The sequence below is a fragment of the Bufo bufo genome, chromosome 4, assembly GCF_905171765.1.
Source record: "Bufo bufo chromosome 4, aBufBuf1.1, whole genome shotgun sequence".
Classification (NCBI taxonomy): Eukaryota; Metazoa; Chordata; class Amphibia; order Anura; family Bufonidae; genus Bufo; species Bufo bufo.
In genome coordinates this window covers 381,103,621-381,125,162 of record NC_053392.1, presented here as the reverse complement: position 1 = coordinate 381,125,162, position 21,542 = coordinate 381,103,621, and the positions used below count along the sequence as shown (strand labels likewise).

Below are 21,542 nucleotides of genomic sequence, written 5' to 3'. Positions count from 1 at the left end.
CCCCTAGTTCTTTAGCCCATTTTTTAAAAATTCCCCTGGGATCCTTAGCTCTCCACCTATCCCTCCCTCAGCACATGGTGTAGCATCGACAATGACCTCTTCGTCTTGACACTGATGAATGAATCAAAATCATTGGGTTTCCATTCCATTGACAGATCTCTAGATAAACTCCTGCAGTAATTTTTTTACTTGAGAATACTGCATGAATGAGGAACTTCCTAATGCCAATTTACTCTTTAATTCCTGCAAAGTTGCCCACCTCCCCTCAGACTCATGGAACATATCCCCTATTTTATTCAACCCCTTAAGGGCCCATTCTTTAAAAAAAACCTTGTCACTACCTGGTCGGAATGATGGGTTCCCCCGTAAAGGAAGGTGTTTGGATATCTGGTATGGGAGATGAAAATGGGTTCTTAGGGCTTTGCAGGCTATCGTCGTGTCCCTTATTATAAGAGAGGATTTGATGTGAACTGGTAAAGTGGGCCTCTTAGCATGTAGCAAAGCAACCAGGTCCCAGGGCCGTGCCAATTCCCGCTCTAAGGCCAAGTTTGAATAGTGACTCGTCCCATTGACCCAGTCTAAGATGTGTCTACTTATACACGTTAAGTTGTAGCCTCTAATATCAGGATAGTTCAACCCTCCCTCCTCCTTCCTCAGCTTTAGTTTGTCCAGTGAGATTATAGGCCTTTTTCCCTGCCAGAGAAAGCGAATGAATCTACTTTCCAGTAATTGAACATCTGCGTGGCGAATGAGAAGCGGGATAGTCTGGAGTGGATATAGAAGCTTGGACATACTCATCATTTTAATGAGATGACATCTACCTACCAAATTTAGCGGTAATCCCTGCCATCTATCCAATTCTTGTACTATCTTAGCTATGAGAGGGGGAAAATTCAAGGTATACAATGAATGCGGGTCTCTGCCAATATGAATGCCCAGATACTTGATACTCCCTTGCGCCTTTGTTATATTCAAGTGCTTCGGTATCTGATATCCCCCCACATCATTCTGGGATAGGGCCAACATCTCGCATTTTGACGCATTCAATCTATACCCCGAATAGGAACCAAAATGACTCAGAGCCTGAAATTTTTTATCTATGTGCTTTCTAGGGTTGGCTATGAATAGCATTATATCATCTGCGAATAATGCGACCTTCAGTTGTCTATTCCCAATCCCTATTCCTTCATATAGATCTGAATGACTTAAGAACCTATCTAGTGGTTCAATGGAAAGGTTAAACAAAATGGGTGATAGGGGGCATCCCTGGCGTGTCCCTTTTTGAAGATAGAAGGGCTTGGACAAGAAGCCCGGAGTAGATATCAGTGCCCTCGGTAATCTGTACAATTGCGTGAGAAAAACCCTAAACGTCCCCGAGAACCCCATCTTATCCAGCACTGCCTCCAGCCATGCCCATCTCACATTGTCAAAAGCCTTCTCAGCATCTAAGGTGAGCATGGCTGGAGCTTCCCCAGGTCGCGGTCGGTGGCGAACTCTATCTAGGACCGTTAATACCGTATGGAGATTTGTTACCGCTAAACGACCCTGCACAAATCCCACCTGTTCTTTGCCAATGAGTGAAGGTAATATGGCCGCCAAACGATCTGTAATAATCTTTGATAGAATCTTGGTATCCACATTAATTAGTGAGATCGGTCTATAGGACCCTGGTGATAAGGGGTCTTTACCCGGCTTGGGAAGTAACTTGATATAGGAGATGTTTTCCTGGTCTGGGGATGCTTTACCCTGTAGTACTTCATTATACCATTGTAGTAAGATCGGCGATACCTGATCTAATAATGCTTTATAATATTCCCCAGGGTACCCATCTGGGCCAGGCGCTTTAGCATTGCCTAACTTTTTAATGACTGATTTGAAGTTCTTCAAGTCCTACCTCTCTATTAAGGAGTTGTAATTGTTCCGTGCTAAGACATTTTAATTTGACCTTTTCCAAGAGAGAATCCTTAAGATCAGGTCTAGTGGTATCCTGGTATAATTTCTCATAATATTCACCTAGCATTGAATTTATCCTAGAAGGGTCAGTAACAACTCGTCTTTTCTGTTCCTTAAGGCCAGTTATGAACTGAGGGGCTCGCCTGCCTTTAGCAAGATTTGCCATAAGACGCCCAGATTTGTTTCCAAATCTGTGCAACGTTGCCGCGAGTTTAGTATTATTTAGCATCTCCCTGTTTTTTTCATTAGCCTCAAAAGCTCCCCTGGCATCTAGCCACTTTTGTCTATTAAGGGCTATGGGGTTCCTCCTGTATTCCTGGTAGGAGTCTCTTACTAATAAACTTGTTTGCTCAAACTTAGCTTGAGTTTGTTTCCGCAGCCCAAAAACATAGCTCATAATTTCCCCCCGTATGACTACTTTAGAGGCGTTCCACAACAACTCAGGTGAATCTGTATGTACCTGGTTGTCACCCATGTACTCCTCCCACCATGCAATCAACTTGTTAGTAAAATCTTCATTTGTTACCAGATTTGAAGGAAATCTCCACAAATAGTCGAGTCCCTTGGGGTATGTATCTCTCACTTGTATCCAAATTGGGGAGTGATCTGATATCACCAAGTCGCCAATAACAGCCTTTTCCACCTTTCTCATCAGATCAGAGCTGGTCAGTATATAATCTATACGCGACCATGAATCCTGCGAGTGAGAATAGAAGGAATAGGATCTTTCATCAGGGTGCAATTGGCGCCATGGATCAACCAATACCTCCCCCTCCATCAATCTACCTAATGCTCTGTCATGGTTGCTTGTAGCTGCCTTTGGGGAGTTACTACGCTGCCTGTCCTCCGCCTCTCTCACCACAGAATTGAAATCCCCCCCCCACTATTTTATTCTCGCAGGGATCAGTCAATAGTTTGGATTCTAGATCCTTAAAAAAATTCCCATTGTTTTTGTTGGGGCCATACACATTATAGATGCTATAGTGTGTTCCTTGAACTGCAATCCGGATTTGGATAAGTCGTCCCCCTTCATGCGAAAATGATCCTAGAACCTGACAATTTTGATTTTTGTTAATAAGGATTAGTACCCCAGCTTTTTTTACAACCGAGGCCGATCCATACACTTTCCCTACCCACAGTTTATTCATCCTTGCAAAATCACTCACTGCAAGGTGCGTTTCCTGAAGTAGTACTATATCCGGGTCGGCCCTCTTCAGGTGACGCTGCACCATCCATCTCTTGTGGGGTGATCTTAGGCCCTTAACATTCCAGGATATGACTTTCATGCTCCTAGTCTCCTAAGTGCTATACCAGCTCGAAATCCTTATCCCCTATTCGATTAGAATATGCTTCCTTGAAAAATAGAACAACAAATCTCCAGCAAATATAGCTAGTTCCCCCCCCTTCAAAAAATAACTGTAGAACTATGACTGTCAACACCAACGGTTAAACCAACCCCACCTCCCACTGTATTTACTTTGTTATTGGGGCTTGTTTTTTTCTGAGCTGCCAAGGCTCACCCACCCCCCACCAACTGTGTATTTGCCTGTTATTACATTATAGCACATCTTCTACCATGTGGCGTTAGCGACTTACACATTCCTACGAGATGCTAGTGACTTGGTTCTATTGGAACACCTTTTAAACATATTAAACATATTAGCACCAGAGCTCATAATAACTTCACCCTTTTCCACGGTATTTAACATCATTACCTCACTTGTCCTTATGCTAACATTACATTGCAATTAACTTCATCAGGTTAAACTGGAGTTCTTAACTGACACGTGGCGCACGGCCCCTTCCAGGAGGCTGCTCTCCGCCTCTACGACCACGATCCCTCTGAGGAAGATGTTTCTCCTCCGGGCTGCTTGATCTCTCCCAACGCTTATATTTACCCCTACCCCGGTCAGCCAAGTCCCGTATATCTTCAGCGGCCAGCAGGTCTTGCAGGGAATCCGTCGCTACTGAGGGGTCACTAAATACAGCAGAAGTTCCATCTGGCATGGCCACTCTCAGCGTAGCCGGGTATTGTAGCTGAAACTTGATCTGACAGCGGTACAAAGCCGAGCACAAATTGCTAAACTCTCTCCTTTGTTTCGCGACTTGAGCAGAATAGTCCGCAAATAGCAGTATTACCTGCCCCTTAATCATCAAGGGGCCTCTCCTGGTTCTGTAGGCCCTAAGAATCGCCTCCTTATCGCAATAGTCCAGGTACCTCATGATTACTGGACGGGGTCTCTGCAGTGAGTTGTTGCTGCTCCGGCCAGGTGAACTGTTCTGGTCTGGTGGCGTTCCGATCCGGTGTGCACGCTCAACTTTGTGCTTTCCATCCAGCCCCAGGGCCCGTGGTAGGTCAAATTCGCATATCTCTTTGAGGGCTTGTGCTTTCACCGCCTCAGGTAAACCCAGGAGTCTCAAATTGTTCCACCTGGAACGGTTCTCTAAGTCCTCAAGACGATCTTTCAGTATGATATTATGGTTCTGTAACTCCTGAATGGCCAGGTTGGCTTTGGAGTTCTCCTCCTCTAATGCTGAACATCGCTGTCCTAGGTCCAGTAGGGACACCTCATGCTGCCCCACAGTCTCATGCAGCTGCTGTAGGGACGCCGCCAGTGTTTTGGAGAGCGTCTCCTTGATATCTGGCGCCAGGTGTCTGGCCACTTCTATTGCCAGTGATTTATAGTTTATTCTGGCCCCATCCGATGGGTCACCGAGTGGCGAGTCTGGTAAGGCATCGATAACGCTCTCAACAGCGCTCGACGGAGACGCAGGAACTAGGTCCTCCATCTTGCCTGATGTCTTGTTGTCGGCCTGTGTAGCGCCGCTCCGTACAAGTTTACCGCTCCGGAGCAGGTATCTGTCCATGGGTCTCTTGCAGGGCAATCTTGAGAGATCGGGGACACAAACCCGACCCTCACACTGCCGGTATATAGCGTCCGGAGCTCGTTATGGGTGAGGGATGGTCGGAGCTCACTTACTCCTCGCCTTCCATCTCAGCGCCGGAACCGGAAGTCTTGCATGCAGTACTTTTGTTTCCGTCCAAAAGACGGATCTCAGACTGAAATCGCTCAAACGGATGACAACTGATGCAACAGGGTCAGTTTTTTGTTACTGAATCTTGTAAAAAAAACGGATCCATTGCAATCCTATGCATAACTGATGCAACAGGATCCGTTTTTTTACTGGATCCTGTTTTTTTTTCTCTTCTTCTGACGGATAAGAATGGAAAGCAAAACGGTGATGTGAACTCACCCTTTTAGGGGACTTTCACACTTGCGTTGTGAAGATCCGGCAGGCAGTTCCGTCGCCGCGTGCAAACTGATAGCATTTGTAGACTGATCTGGATGCGGATCCGTCTAACAAATTCACAGTAAAAAAGTCACTAGTATACGTATCTGTAATCTTGCGCTGCAGGTTTTCAATGCGATGTGGGAAGATCACAGAAGCAAGTAAATCAAGAAAGTGCAAAACCGCGCTGCTTGATACACCTCCCTTCTTGGTACGGGTTACAAAAGGCACGGGGAAAGATCTACAAGGGGTATACCTGAGGATCCCTCTTCTCTCCAACACTCCTGTGGGTAATTAAAGGTCGCAACAATAGTGAAGCCCAGTCTGCCACCGTCACGAGCAAAGATTTATTGTACTAACAACAGTATATCTGATAAAACGCATAAAACAATAGTATGCACGCTTCGGATCCATTGAAAACACCGGTTCCGTCTCTCCGGTATCATCCGGAAAAACAGATCCGGTATTTATTTATTTTTTGCATTTTTAAAGGTCTCCGTTTTGCTAGAACACTTAGTGCCGGATTGTCACCTACACAGCTCAAAGAGCAACCACACAGAGAGTAATTCTAATTAATTATTCTTTATTAGATATCCAACACATAGATGGTATATCAGTTAAAAAACATATACAAAAGACAGTGCATACTGGGAACACAAAGGTGTTACAATAAATGTATAAAAACAGAGTAAGCTCCAAACCAATAAGGGACTAGTATCCCCCCATACACAATAAAGCAGTATCAGCTTGGTGGGGCGCCTATAGCAATAATAGCATCCAGAGCATACATACACAAACACTCCAACCATTTAGGGGAGTGTGAGTCTGGGTGCTGCCCACATCAAGCGGAGACTGCAAAGGAAGAGGGGGGGGGGGGGGAAACAACACAGTTTAAAGTGCAAATGCAATAAATACCTACTGACCCTGGTCTGAAACAGCCGCCCGACGATCGTTTCGCAAAGTGCTTCCTCTTGGGGCCTACTGAACTACTCCATACTGATCTCCTATATACTCCAGACATCTACATTCAACCAATCCAGCATTCCGACAAGTGTTCCGCATGCTGCGGTATTTTCTCCGGCCAAATACCGTACGAGTGACTGAACTGAAGACATCCTGATGCATCCTGAACGGATTTCTCTCTATTCAGAATACATTAGGATAAAACTGATCAGTTTTTTTCCGGTATAGAGCCCCTAGGACAGAACTCAATACTGGAAAACTTTAACGCAAGTGTGAAAGTATCCTAAGTCTAATATGTCGAAACCTCCTGCTCTGTACAGAAAACTTTTCAGTAACATCCCATTATCCTCACAGGCAGAACTACAATGACGGATATCACAGGATCCACCATTCACAATAGGTGATGTCACAGCTTATCTATTCTCTCGTGATCTCTGCACAGGTTACAGAGCATGCCTAGAAAACTCTCCCATAGAAGTCAATAGGGTCCCATCCAGTCTAATGTGTCTATGGCTCATGTGCCTACTGACAATGAACATGAACTCTAGACATTCTGTATACCTAGTGGCCAGTGTGAAAACTGCACGATTTTAGGATTTTTTTTACATGGACATGGAGAATTAAAGAAAAGAATCCCCAATCACCAAGTGTTTATTCACCAAGCTTGTTTGGTGAATAAACACTGGAATATTTCTGAAGACATTGAGTGCTGCGGCTATCTTCTTCTCCTCTTGGCTATTGGGAGCCCAGCAGGCTTGGGGTCAACACTGCTGGCGGCGCCACCTCATGGACCTACTGAGAAGTGTGAGTGAGTAGTGCTGTCTTACCTATTTATGCCTTTGCACCCCAGTATGTTATCTGTCTTCAAGGCTGGGGTGACATGTGACAAGTCACAGAAAAGTCGCACAGCAACTCCTTGTCACTTGTTAATTTGTAACTTGATTTTTTTTTTGCACATGCCATTTTTTTACTGTGCATCATGCTAAAATGGATGCCGTTTTTAGCCTGTAGAAGTCAGCAGGTTGAATTTAAAAATACAGGTTGCGTATTTGCATAGTTGGCGTATGCGTAGTTATCCTCCGAACCAAACAAATTGTAAGATAAAGAATTCATTGTGCATCCATATTTGATCAGTATTTTCATATGCAAGTGTGACGGAGCCCTCTCATCTTCCTTGCGCTTGTAAAAGTTCTACCCACTGTATATGACTGGGAAACCTGTTTTCCGTGAGATGCTTTCCCTTTAGCAGAGCAGCATTCTGATCCCATAAGTGCATTATCCCCTCAAGAGTAGTGATGACGCCGCTGGCTCTTGAGTGTTTGCATTTCCTTGGTAATGCTGTGCTTGTGACATTATTTTTCAGACACCAATGACTAGCGGGGGTTGTTTGCTGCTGAATTTCAATTTTTTTTTGTTTACCCAATAACATGAGTCTTGTCAAACATGCTGTGCATGTACAGCAATGGCAAGTTTTTGCCATTTTTTTTCAGACGGTGGGGGGTGGGTTGATTTTTGAACATGAATGCATTCCACAAACGGCATCCTGAACAGACAAGTAAAAGGGGACACCCCTGTGTTACTGATCGCTTTTCACTCCAGCCCTATGCTCATATAGTGTATAAAGTGCTTACTTTGCATTCCCTGTGTTTTGCAGATATTGCAGTTGTAGAAATGACGGATGCATTTCGCCAGCCTTCGCTGTTCTACCACCTTGGCGTTAGAGAGAGCTTTAGCATGGCCAATAATATCATCCTGTACTGTGACACAAATGCTGAGACTCTGCAGTCTCTGAAGGTAAGAAAAAGTGAATGGAATGTGTTGGCTAGTAAATGACCATTGTTTGCTCAGCGTAAGGCCTCATTCACACGAATGTAAGCCATCCGTGCCCATTCTGTGGGCTGCAAATTGGGTTCTGCAAGGCACAGGCTCTGGCTGCGTGAATCCCGCATTGCATGATAAGTCAATTGGTCTGCGGTCCGCAATATACAGCAAAATATAGGACATGTCCTATCTTTTCCGGTGCAGAGGCACAGACCCAAAAGCGATCTAAGCCTCCGCTCTGTATCTTGCGGATTGCAGACCCATTCATGATACGTAATTCACACGGCCAGTGCCTGTATATTGCGGACACGCCATTTGCGGTCTGCAATACAGGCTCGGGCAGCTTACGGTTGTGTGAATGGGCCACTAATCAGATGATTGGATTTTTATCTTTCTTTTATGTTACATTCACACGACAATGAAAACAACGGGTGATAAAAACAGCAAATTGGCCCATTTTTAACATTTAAAAACAGTCTCCTTTAACTGTATGGGGGCTGTTGGTCCATGAAAACAGACTAGTAAGGACATTTCCTATTTTTTGGCTGCCATTACTCACAGACCGTCAAAAAAACTGCTATGTGAAAAGCCCCATAGACTACCATTGTTTTTAAAACAGTCATATGATGGCCATGTGAATGTAGCCTTGAAGAGGATTCCTACAGAAAAATTGCCATATATTAGTGAATCACCAGTTACTGCAGTAGCTGATGTTTGGTAGTTCACTTTATGTACTTAGATATTGAAGTTTTTTTCCTCTTGGCATCAACCAATTTTATAATCATGACAACACGTAGTACAGGCATACTTTGTCGCCTTAAATTGGCTAGTAGTCGTATGTTCCTCTATCCTGATGGTCATTTTCCATATTTCTCCTGAATGTGACTTAGCTTTAAATACTTACTCTTTACAGGCAAAATATGTTTAGTTAATAAACAATTTTATTACAATAATAGACTGGCCACACGTGCAACTTTGAAACTTACATCTCGAATACAGACAATAGACTTCTAAACTTTGCTAGCACTGTGGAACTGGCAAAATGCTCCCCGTAAGGCCACATGCACACCACCATATGTATTCTGCAGTCCACTAACCATTGATCTGCAATGTGCATGCTTACATTTTTTTACGGGCTCAATAGTACAGCGGACAAGAATAGGATATGTTCTATAATTTGTGAGATGGACATATGGATGACATCCGCATGCTGTCTGCATTTGTTGCACCCCCATACAAATGAATGTGCTTGCTTGCTATCCAAAGAAATCTGAGTCTGTCACGTGAATGAGGCCTTAGGCTTACTTTGTCAGCTTTCTACCATATCACACTTTTTACATAGGTTGATTTAAGGGCTAGTGATACCAATCCTGGTAATATTTCTAGTGGTCTAATATCCTTCATGAATTGGGTGGCAAAGAGGTTAAAGGGGTTTTCAGGCAGTAAAATATTAATGACCTGTCCTCAGGATAGGCCATCAATATCTGATCAGTGGGGGTCTGCAACTTGGCATCCCCCGATCAGCTGTTTGAAGAGGCCGCTGCAGTCTGGTGACCACTGTGGCCTCCTCACAGCATGCCAGGCACAGAGCCATACATTGTATAGTGGGCTGTGCTTGGCATCCCCGCCCATCAGCTGTTTGAAGAGGCCACTGCAGTCTAATGACCACTGTGGCCTCCTTACAGCATGCCAGGCACAGAGCCATACATTGTATAGTGGCTATGCTTAGCATCCGCGCCGATCAGCTGTTTGAAGAGGCCGCTGCAGTCTGGTGAGAGCTGTGGCCTCCTCACAGCATACCAGGCACAGAGCCATACATTGTATAGTGGCTGTGCTTGGCATCGTCGCCCATTAGCTGTTTGAAGAGGCCGCTGCAGTCTGGTGAGAGCTGTGGCCTCCTCACAGCGTGCCAGGCACAGAGCCATACATTGTATAGTGGCTGTGCTTGGCATCCCCGCCTATCAGCTGTTTAAAGTGTCACATTTGCCATTTACCACATTACTTATGTGCAGCTCAGTCCCATTCAAGTGAATGGGTGTGGGCTGCATTGCCGAGCACAGCTGCTATATAATGTACGCCAGGTATGCTGTGAGGAGGCCACAGCGCTTACCGGAGCAAAGTGGCCTTTTCAGCTGATTGGCATGGGTGCCGAGTTACAGATCCCCACTGATAGATATTGATTACCTATCCTGAGGATAGGTAATCAGTATTTTACTCCCAGAAAACCCCTTTAATTGTATCATCAGTCGTGATTTAGAAGAGATAGGGGTTATAGAATAGTATATCTTCATAATGGTTGGAGCTCTGTTTTTCTTCTTTCACAAAGCCATAAATTCTAACCTGTTTGCTGCAGATACACATGACCTTGAACTCCGTACTAGCTGTGTAAATCTTCATGTATTCCTAGTGATGGCTTCAGGTAGAAAGAATGATATAATTTAAATGGAAGACAGCACACAGAGTTTGTGCATTAGAGATTTATTGATCCAGCTTTAAAGTGCACCAGACATATAAAGTGCAACTTTTCAAGTAAAGGAATTTTTTTCCAGCAGTACACTCCTGTCTCTCGGACAAATGCTCTGTTGTTCTGTTCTGGGGCTCCCTGGAGATTAGTATAAGGCCTCATGCACACAACCATATGTATTTTGCAATTCCGTTTGCATTTTTTTGCAGATCCATTGGCTTCAATTGGTCCGTGGTCCATAGTCTGCAGACATATTCTATCTTTGTGCAGAATGGACATACGGATTCGGAAAATACATGGATGATCTGTGTGCTTTCCGCATCCGTATGTCAGTTCTTCAAAAGGACAGAACATGTTCTCTACTTGTCAACAGAATGTGGACCAAAGACCCATTGAGGTAAAAAGAAAATTGCAAAATACATACAGTTGTGTGCATGAGGCCTAATTCAGAGGGGTTATCTTCAATCTAAAAAAATTAGCAGGCAGTAGCAGTACCCACCTTGTCAGAGCCTCCGTGTTTCACCTCTGATCTCTGATGTTTCCAGTCCCCAAGAGACAAAGTGTTATTGCTGCTGGCCAATTGGTGGCCTCAATCATAACATGTGCAGGAATGCTAAAGTAGTCACATGCGATTACTGACACATTACAGCGGAGGCCATTCATTGGCCGGCCGCAGTGACTTGCATATATGCAGCAAGTCACAAGTTGTCTGGTGGGGACTGGAAGAAGCAGAGACCAGAGATGCAGAGCTCGAACCAGGATACTCTGAAAAGGTGAGTATTGTTATTTTCCCATTTCACCACCATGATGGCGAGATAGGAGATTGACCCCTGACCTCTGTAGGGCAGGAAAACAGAGAAAGGTTAAATTGCTCCCACCATCATCTTCAGTGTTTTCCTGCCCCTATAATGGCCAGGACATAGAAAGGCCTCTCTGATAGTCAGGGAGGTGAAGTTGGATTTCGGTTACCTTGGTTCACAGTGGGGACTCATCGGGGGCTGGAGCCTCCCTTGATCCAGAATTGGCTGTGATGACTCCCTACTCGCCAGCGGTATGGGACCAAAGCTGGGCAGGGGAGAAATGTGGACCTCGCATCCGTACATCAGAGGCCTGTGTCTGGCACTGGTTTGCGCATGTGCGCCTTCCTTTCCCCTTGTGGTTCGCAGCGGTGTCTGGTGGCACGATAACGCGGTGGGCGTCCCGGAAGTGAGAATCACCGGAGGAAAGTATAAAAATGCAGGAAGCCATGGTGGATCTTGATCTGAGGTCTGAGGATCACATCCACAAAGATGTCAGCCCCTGAACAGCCTAAAGAGATGGACACTCCTGCATCGGTGACAGCAAGTCCCCCATTGGGGAGCTCTACCTGCATATCATTGACAGCACTGGGGTTTTTGGACAAGAAATATACACTGCCTGTCCAAAAAAAAAAGTCACCACCTGGATTTAACTAAGCAAATAGTTATAAGCCTCCTATTGGATAATTACTGCATGGGCAATTATCTTTCAGCTGTCAATAAGTTTTTTTTTTAACCCCAACTGGTTCAATGAGTTGCTTCTCATTACTTAAACAACCATGTCGAAAGACACATCTCGTGGTCGTGGAAAATATGTTAGTCTGTTTGAGAAGGGTCAAATCATTGGCATGTATCAAGCAGAGAAAACATTTAAGGAGATTGCAGAAACTACTAAAATTGGGTTAAGAACTGTCCAACGCATTATTAAAAACTGGAAAGATAGTGGGGACCCATCGTATTCCAGGAAAAAAATATGGATTGAAAAAAAATCCTGAATGATCGTGATCAGCGATCACTTAAACGTTTGGTGAAATCAAATCGAAGAAAAACAGTAGAATTCAGGGCCATGTTTAATAGTGAAAGTAAGAGCATTTCCCCACGCACAATGCGAAGGGAACTCAAGGGATTGGGACTGAACAGCTGTGTAGCCGTAAGGAAACCACTAATCAGTGAGGCAAACAAGAAAAAAAGGCTTAAATTTGCTAGGTAGCATAAAGATTGGACTCTGGAGCAATGGAAGAAGGTCATGTGGTCTGATGAGTCCAGATTTACCCTGTTCCAGAGTGATGGGCACAATAGTGTAAGAAGAGAGGCAGATGAAGTGATGCACCCATCATGCCTAGTGCCTACTGTACAAGCCTGTGGTGGCAGTGCTATGATCTGGGGTTGGTGCAGTTGGTCAGGTCTGGGTTCAGCAACAGTATGTGCTCCAAGAATGAGGTCAGCTGACTACCTGAACATACTGAATGACCAGGTTATTCCATCAATGGATTTTTTCTTCCCTAAAGCTGGGGCATATTCCAAGATGACAATGCCAGGATTCATCGGGCTCAAATTGTGAAAGTGTGGTTCAGGGAGCATGAGACATCATTTTCACACATGGATTGGCCACCACAGAGTCCACACCTTAACCCCATTGAAAATCTTTGGGATGTGCTGGAGAAGGCTTTGTGCAGCAGTCAGACTGTACCATCATCAATGCAAGATCTTGGTGAAAAATTAATGCAACACTGGATGGTAATAAATGTGACATTGCAGAAGCTTATCGAAACAATGCCACAGCGAATACATGCCGTAATCAAAGCTAAAGGCTTTTTTTTTTTGTGGCAGTGTATATACTTTGGGGTATACATTCTGTCCAAGCAGCTGGCATATAGGCTGATTGTTCCTCTCTTCTCAGTAGGGTGCAAAAAAGGCCCAAAAGGAGCATTAAATGCATCTCATGCTTCAAAAAGCTTCCTGAACATTATCCCAAAATTTTTGCAAAGAATGCATTTCTAACGTTGTAAGAGAGTAACAACCATCTATAATGGAGGAACTTAAAACATTTAATACGTGCCGAAGTTAGATCCTCCCTGAGTTCACTTAAAGACTCCAGTCCGGGTCCTCTTCCTCCAAAGAGACAAAATATGGCGGTCCCTTCCTCCTCTGAATCCGAGGACGAAACGGATGAAGCCAAGCCTTCTAGGCGAAGGGAGGACGATGATCCCCTTTCGGAGGGGGAAATTGTGGAGGACGCGAAAAATTTTTATTTCTCCTCTGATGATATGACAGACCTGACCTACTGAAAGCAGTTAGGGCCACAATGGGCATTGAAGAGGTCCAGAAACCACATTCCATTCAGGAAGAGATGTTCGGGGGGTTAAGAACCAAAAGGTCAAAGGTGTTCCCCATAAACGAAGATATAAACGAGATGATTCTGGATGAATTGTCTAAACTAGAAAAACGCCTGGTCATTTCAAGGGAATTTAGAAACAGGCTCTTGTTTGATCCCTCTGAATCAAAATTATTTTAACATATTCTAAGATAGATGTGCAGGTAGCGAAGGTAAACAAAAAGACCTCCCTACCATTTGAAGATTCTTCCCAGTTACGGGACCTGATGGAAAGGAAAGCAGATAGTTTCCTTCGTAAGGCTTGGGAAGCGGTTATGTACAGTATTAATACCAACATTACCGCAACGTCGGTGGCGAGATCTATGTACGTGGTAAACGAGCTAGAAAGTCACTTGAAAAATAAAGCCCTGAGGGAGGAAATAATAGATTCCTTACTGCTACTCAGATCTGCAACAGTTTTCCTAGCAGATGCGTCAGCCGAGAGAGATTTGCTGCCAAGGACGCAGCACTTTCTAATTCTGATAGAAGGACTTGATGGATGAAATCGTGGGCAGGCGACACAGCCTCAAAAATTAAGATCTGTTCCATCGCTTTTTCCGGGGAGTATGTCTTTGGGCCAGTTTTGGACAAAATCCTGGAAAAAGCGACGGATAAGAAAAAGGGGTTTCCTGAAGAGAAACCTCAGAGGAAAATTTTTTCCTTTCGTCCCTATGGGGGTAGAGACGGACCCTACAGGGGAAAAGGAAAAACGGGGAGGTGGAGTTACCCAAAGGGTGGTTAAGGTAGGGGGTTTCTCCTTAATCCCCAAAATTAAACCAGCGATAAACAATGACGCCAGGATTGGCGGAAGACTAAGAAGGTTCCTCTCTGTGGGAGAAAATTACCTCAAATCCCAGGGTCTTAGATATAGTGGCAAAGGGATACAGGATAGAGTTTTCCTCTCTTCCCCCAAACAAATATATCATCACATCCCCATCGTCCATACTACTAAGAGAGAGACTCTGGAAGGGCGTCCTGGAAATGTTAAATCTGGGGGCAATTACACAAGTTCCCCCCCCTCTAAAGAGAAGGAGGGTTTCTACTCCACTCTGTTCTTAGTAGCCAAACCAAACAGGTCGTTCAGGACAAAAATAAATCTAAAAGGACTAAACAAGAACATCCTATAGGAAGTTCAAGATGGAGTCTTTGGCGTCCAGATTTCCGTTAATAAGACAGAATGCATTAATGTGCACAGTAGATCTGAAGGACGCATATTACCAATCAGACAGCAGTCTCAAAAATTCTTAAGATTTGCGCCATGAGACAGTACAGGGAAGATTTGTCATTTCCAGTTCTCGGGTCATTTCACCAAAATTGTAGTAGAAGTGGTAGCTCATCTAAGGAACCAAGGTCTAATGATAATTCCTATTACTGGCGAATTCCGAAAAATTGATAGAAAGTGACCTAAAATCCTTCCTAACTTTACTGGAAAATTTGGGATAGATTGTAAATTTAAAAAAATCATGCCTTCTTCCTCAAACAAATATAAAATTCTTGGGAATTCTCCTGGATTCGCAAAAACAATCCTCGTTCCTTCCAGAAGAAAAGACAGAGGGCTTAAAAGAAAAGGTCCAAAGGTTCCGGAAAATAAATTTAGGCTCCATCAGAGAGGTGATGAGCCTCATAGGGGTGTTAAAGTCTTGCATAGCGTCAGTCCTCTGGGCTCAGTTCCACTTCAGGACCCTTCAGCTATAGTTACTGAGTTGTTGGGTCAAGAGACAGACTTCCTTAGACAGGAAGGTATGGATCCCACAACACGTAAAGTCTTCACTCACATGGTGGACCCAGTCAAAAAACCTAGTAAAGGCAGTGGCTTGGCAGAAGTCTCAGTTTGTTCAGATTCAAACAGACACCAGCAAAACAGGCTGGGGAGCAAACCTAGAAGGAAGCCATATCAGATCAATCGTCAAACTACAGGGAATTAAGAGCTGTTTAGGAAACAATAAATGCAGCATCGGATCTCATAAAAGGGACATCACGTAAAAATCTTATCTGACAACATAACAACGGTATCCTACTTAAAGGATAACTGTCACATTTAGACCCTAATTTCAATTTCCATATATGTAGTTACTAATAACATGATATTCCAGAATCAGTTACTATTAGACTGACTTACCCCATATTTAATAAGATTCAGCCCTTGGCAACCACTCTGCATAAAGCTGCAATTTCACTATTCAGTTAAGATGGCCGCCACTGCCCTCACCCTGAGGCTAATCCTGCCTGCCCTCACTACCCACAATGCATTGAGCTCCTCACATTCTCTAGCCAGTAACAATAGCCCCCCAAAAGTGTCAGTAACCAGAGCCCTCCCCCCTAAAGGGTTTATCTCCTGCAGCACAAAGGGGTCCTCTTACTGCAGGGACAGGGAGAAGTGCACACAGCCCAGTCACTGTTATCAGCTGCTGGGGAGGACCTGGCTTTAATCATTTACTTACAGTCCCTGGCTGTCAGTAATGTAAGCCTGCACGCTGCGTGCTCTGTCTATCAACAGATAAACGGACCATGCCTAGCAACCCTATTTTAAGCACAGGTAAAAATAGGCAGTACAGGGAACAAAATGTGGAATTAAGGGGTAATTGAATACACAGTGAAAAGTTGAAATAGGGCCACCAAGGTGATATTAATCACCACAATCCAATACTTCAAAAAAATAAATAATAATATACGACAGTTATCCTTTAAGGCAACAAGGGGGAACAAGATCAAAACAACTAATGAAACTGTCAGAGAAAATATTTTCATGGGCCGAAGAAAATCTAAAATCTGTATCGGCAGTGGATCTGAAAGGCTCCCAGAATCGTCTGGTGGATTTTTTGAGCCGAAAAACCCTAGACCAGGGCGAATGGTCACTAAATCCAGGAACATTCAGCCTCATAGAAAAGAGATGGGGCTCTCCAGTCATAGACCTATTCTCCTCAAGGTTAAACTCAAAAGTGGAGAAATTCTGCTCCCTAAACCCAAGAGACAACCCATGGGCAGTAGATGCTTTCTACCTGACTTGGGATTGGACTCTGGCCTATGCATTTCCCCCGTTTCAACTGATTCCAAAAGTAATCTAGAAGATTATCCACGACAGATCAAACCTTATTTTAATAACTCCTTTTTTACCAAAACGAAACTTCTTCTCGATCCTCAAAAATATAGCTTTGTCGCATCCGTGGGTACTTCCTCCCAGAAGAGATATCATGACTCAGGGTCCAGTAATGCACCACGTCCAGAATTTTTCAAGTTGACAGCCTGGATTCTGAGTCGGAAATCTTAAAGAGCCAGGGGTTGTCAGAGAGGTTCATTTCCACTCAAAGCCAGTAGAAAAAAAGTGACTTCTGCGATTTATCTAAAAATCTGGAAGAGGTTCTGCTCCTGGTGGGGACAGAGCGAGATAAACTAATGAGCTCCAAACATACAGAAAATTCTAGATTTTCTGCAACAGGGGTTAGATTTAGGCCTGCGTCCTTCGACCCTGAAGGTGCAGGTTTCAGCCCTAAGTGTCTTCTTTGACTCAGATTTAGCTGAGCACAGGTGGATTAGGAGATTGCCGGTTAAGACTTTTCGTTAGACCTAGAATCCCAACCTGGGATCTAAACATAGTACTAAAGGGTCTAACAAAAAGTCCTTTTTGAGCCTTTAGAGGACGTGTCAGTTAAAAAACACTTATTCAATACAGCTTTCCTTATAGTAATCACGTCGGCTAGGAGAATAGGGGAAATTCAGGCCCTCTCTATCAGACATCCATATTTAACCATCATGGACAACAGGGCAATTCTTAAACTAGATCCAGGGTTTCTTCCAAAGGTAGTTTCTGACTTCCATAGAAACCAGGAAATAGTGCTGCCATCCTTTTGCAATCTCCCAAAAAGCATAAGGGAAGAGGAATTCCATTAATAAGATGTTAGACTAGTTGTGCTGAGATATCTGGAAGTATCCAAAGAATTTAGGAACGTTGACAATCTGTTAGTGCAGTTCGGAGGGAAAAATAAGGGGAAAGCTGCCTCTAAGGCCTCCATCACCAAGTGGATAAAACAGATGATCCACGATTGTTGAAACAACCATATGAACGAAGAACAGAAAAATAGCGGCACTCGCCAAATCTTTTACTACTTGCAGCTTTATTCCAGGTTAAAAACACAGCAGATGCTGGTCACTGCACAGAGACACAAGGCAACAGCCGTTTGTGACGCGGTGGGGGAGCGTAGTAAATACCCACGACTACGTCACAGCCAGACAGGTGAAACAATCACATGCATGAACAGATCGTGCAAATACAAAAGTTCACAATTAAAAACAAAATAATCAAATAAAGACAGCGAGGTCATTCTTATCATTCAACCCTAATGCTCCCATTGCATTAGTTCTTATAAGCCATTCAGCTTCTCTTTGTAACAAGATGCGCTTTGTCTCCTCCTCGTGCTGGTAAGTTAACTACTTTTATGCCTGCACATTTTAGGACCTCTTGTTTTCCCTGATGCAATGAGACGTGAAGTTCGGGGCCGAAGCCCGGAAGTTCGGGGCCGTGCTCCGGAAATGCGGATGCGGAGAGCACATAGTGTGCTCTCCGCATCTCTTCCGGCCCCATAGAGAATGAATGGGTCCACACGCGTTCCCGATATTGCGGAATGGATGCGGACCCATTTACAGATGTGTGAATGGACCCTTAGACTTACCGGTAATTCCTTTTCCATGAATCCACCATGACTGCACGGAATTCACACCCAAAAAAGTATAGTGTAACTGTATTTAATTATGTTAGTATAAGAAATACTAAAAAAGAAAAAACATATATAATATATTTGTCTCTGCTGTGTCGTGCTTGAATTGAGTAGTATGAAGAAATACTACAAAAAAAAAAAAAAGTGTGTGCACTTAAAGAGGACCTTTCACCAGAATAAAACCTCTAAACTGACCATACAGACGTGTAGAGCGGCGCCCAGGTATAACAGTAAGTGCAGGGGGATCCCTGGGCGCCGCTCTACACGTCTGTATAGTCAGTTTAGAGGTTTTATTCTGGTGAAAGGTCCTCTTTAAGGCTAAGGTGAAGGGATACTATAGTAATCTGTTAAACACTGAAGAGGGTGGGGGGCGGGGCCAATTTAACCTTTCTCTGTTTTCCTGCCCCTACAGAGGTCAGGGGTCAATCTCCTGTCTTACCGTCATGGTGGATTCATGGAAAAGGAATTACCGATAAGTTTAATTCACGTTTTTTTTGTTTTTTTTTTCACCCCATGCCTGGTCACAGCTACATTTTTTTTTTTTTTTTTTTTTTTTTTTTAGGTTTCTGACAACCCTTTTAATACTATGGCTCCCCAGCACTGTTCACTAGAGTTCTCCTTAGGGTTTAATTTTGATCTGTCTAATCACTTGGTCTGTTTCTTAAGAACCCTTTAAATGTGCCAAGAATCTCTCGTTAGTGATTATCTGGCAGTGTAAAGGTCTGAAAAAACTTCACAGAATTACCATTAATTCTAAGACATAACTTTTAATAATTCCTTGTTAAAAAGCCATTCGACCCTTCAGATACAGAAATAAATAATAAATGACAAAATAAATCAAAAACCTAAGTGTGGAAAAGATATTCCACTAGCCTATGTTTGCAGGAACAGCAACCATGTGTATGCAAAATAGGCTATTGGGGAAGTAACCCTGATACTAGCCCTATTTATATTGCCCTGCCTGCAAACGGAATGGCCGCCCCGATAGGGGCGAGCCCGTGTCTCGTACCTCCTATTAATCCCTAGAAGGCCCTAATACGGGTATTAGATACAGCAAGATAATGCTGTCCCTACTGAGAGACCTAGGCTACTATAAATATCAAAAAAATAATAAACAACATACATAAATAACCCTTCAGTGAGGTGGCAAAGGACCACCAATTAACATATAGTGCAAGAGTAATAATATTAAGTGATAAAGTAAATATGCAGGTCATGTGTCACATAGACACTCCTGACCACCCCGTGTAAAGGTCTGAACCTGATGAATGAGCAAAACGCTCAGACACAAAAATCGTCGATCACCGGCAGCAGATTGTGTTGTGTAAACAGGCTCGGCTGATTCTATATGGGGAAGAATGATGGCATTAGTGATCACTCGTCCCCATACTGTGGTGGTGATTTACATGCAGTGGTCTACTCTGCTGAAGGTCAGGCAATTGCCAGGAAGATACTCTTCCTTGCCATCAGTCTCCTTCTGTATCATCTAAATGGACCTTTACTAAATGCAGCAATTTGATTTTTACTTTGTTACCAATATAATGGTGCTGGTTTTAACTATATATTTTTTATTTATTTTTTCTAGGAAATTATTTGTCAAAAGAATAACGTGAGTATTATTATAATGTATGTCTTTTACATATACCCAATCTAAAGTTAACATTGACATTAAAAGCATTTCTCGTAATTAACTTTAATAGTGTTTATCTATTAGAAATATCTGCATTTAAAAAGATGCAGTTGGGCATGGAGGCATACATGTTCTATATGGTGTCCTGCAGCACAGGAAATGCCCAAAGATGTTACAGCTGGGCCTGTAGATTCTGCCACAGTTGACATCCCAGCTAGTCCCATGAATGCAAGATTAAATATGGCGTCTGGGCAGGCAAAGGAAGTGTTGCAATCTGGTGGAGACATTCCGGGGAAACCCTTACTGTGTGTGAGCGAGCTTTATCCTGCTGAAAAATGCCAGTTGGAAGGCCTATCATGGGAGGCAACAGATGTGGCTGAAGGATGTGCTGCACATAGCACTGAGCTGTTAGTGTCCCTCATATCACTACTAGGGTAGCCGACTATCGTATGGGATGGCTCCCCAGATCACCACACAAGTAGTTAGGGCAGTGTGTCGCTCTACAGCAAAGGCAGGATTAAAGTGCTCACGAGGCCTCCATACCGTCGTTGGATCCCAAATAGAAACTGAATTCCTTGCTAAAGACGATACAGTTCCAGTTCGTAGCAGTCCAGGTTTCTCGTTCACGACACCACTTCAAACTAGGGAGGCAGTGGGTGACAATGGCAGAACATGTAATGGACACGGTGACACCAAATTTCCTTTTGATGAGCTCCTGGAAATGGTCTGGGCAGAGACAGGAGTAATGAAGGGGCCATCTGTGTCCGGATGATGAACAACAAAACTATTGATGCTGCTCGTGCTTGTCCCCAGATCGTACAATCCTTTCTACTGGTGGTCTGTCTGGGTGTTCCAGAATCTGTTCGCCACTTGCCCTTATGTATCCACTGCTCCCTCCTAACAGCATGTTCATAATGGTTTAGATGATGATAGGTTTGTTGAAAAACCATTCTGCTTCTCTCAATCTAGTGATGCACCCCTTTTCAAAGTCTGTCAACTATGCAGAATATCTTTGAGCGCGTTGTAGAGGCATTTCTAGAAGTCAGTGAACTTTCACCAATATGTACACTACCCAAAAGTGGCCTCTGAGGGCCTTTTTTTATAGGGCATCTGGGGAAGCACTTTTACGCCCTCTCATGGCAGGACCCAGAGTCTAATCAGACCACCCCTGAATCATTTACATATCTGCTTGAGACATAACTGCATGCTGAGATTTGCAGCAATCTGACATTTCTGTCTGAGTGGGCTTTTTGTTTTGTCAGTGAGTGTATTGATACATAATCATATAGACGTATACATTTTACAACCAGAAAGTTCAATACAAAAACACTCCCACCAACAGTGCAATATATACACATTAGACATGCCCTAAGCGTCTGATATGGGGTGCAAGTCACTGGGACCCCCAATGCCTAGATCAAAGAGGCTGAGGTACACAGGAAAGCCTCGTAGCACCTTCAGCTCTTATCAGAAGAGATGCTATTCCCGACACAGCAGTAGTTAGTACAGGCTAAGTCCAGGGTGGTTATTCATAGAT

At 43.8% G+C, this 21,542-nt stretch overlaps 1 protein-coding gene across 2 annotated transcripts in view; it reads left to right on the top strand.

The window, feature by feature from the left end:
* The window catches only part of MAP3K5 (mitogen-activated protein kinase kinase kinase 5), a 206,331-nt gene that overhangs the window by 67,682 nt on the left and 117,107 nt on the right, over positions 1 to 21,542 (top strand). For both annotated transcript variants that reach the window (XR_005778421.1, XM_040429201.1), the window contains exons 2-3: positions 7,862 to 8,001; positions 19,961 to 19,984. Coding sequence is in view for 1 of the 2 variants with exons in the window: in XM_040429201.1 (XP_040285135.1) it covers positions 7,862 to 8,001; positions 19,961 to 19,984 (164 nt within the window). In the remaining variant the exon portion in view is untranslated. The remainder of the gene's footprint in view (positions 1 to 7,861; positions 8,002 to 19,960; positions 19,985 to 21,542) is intronic.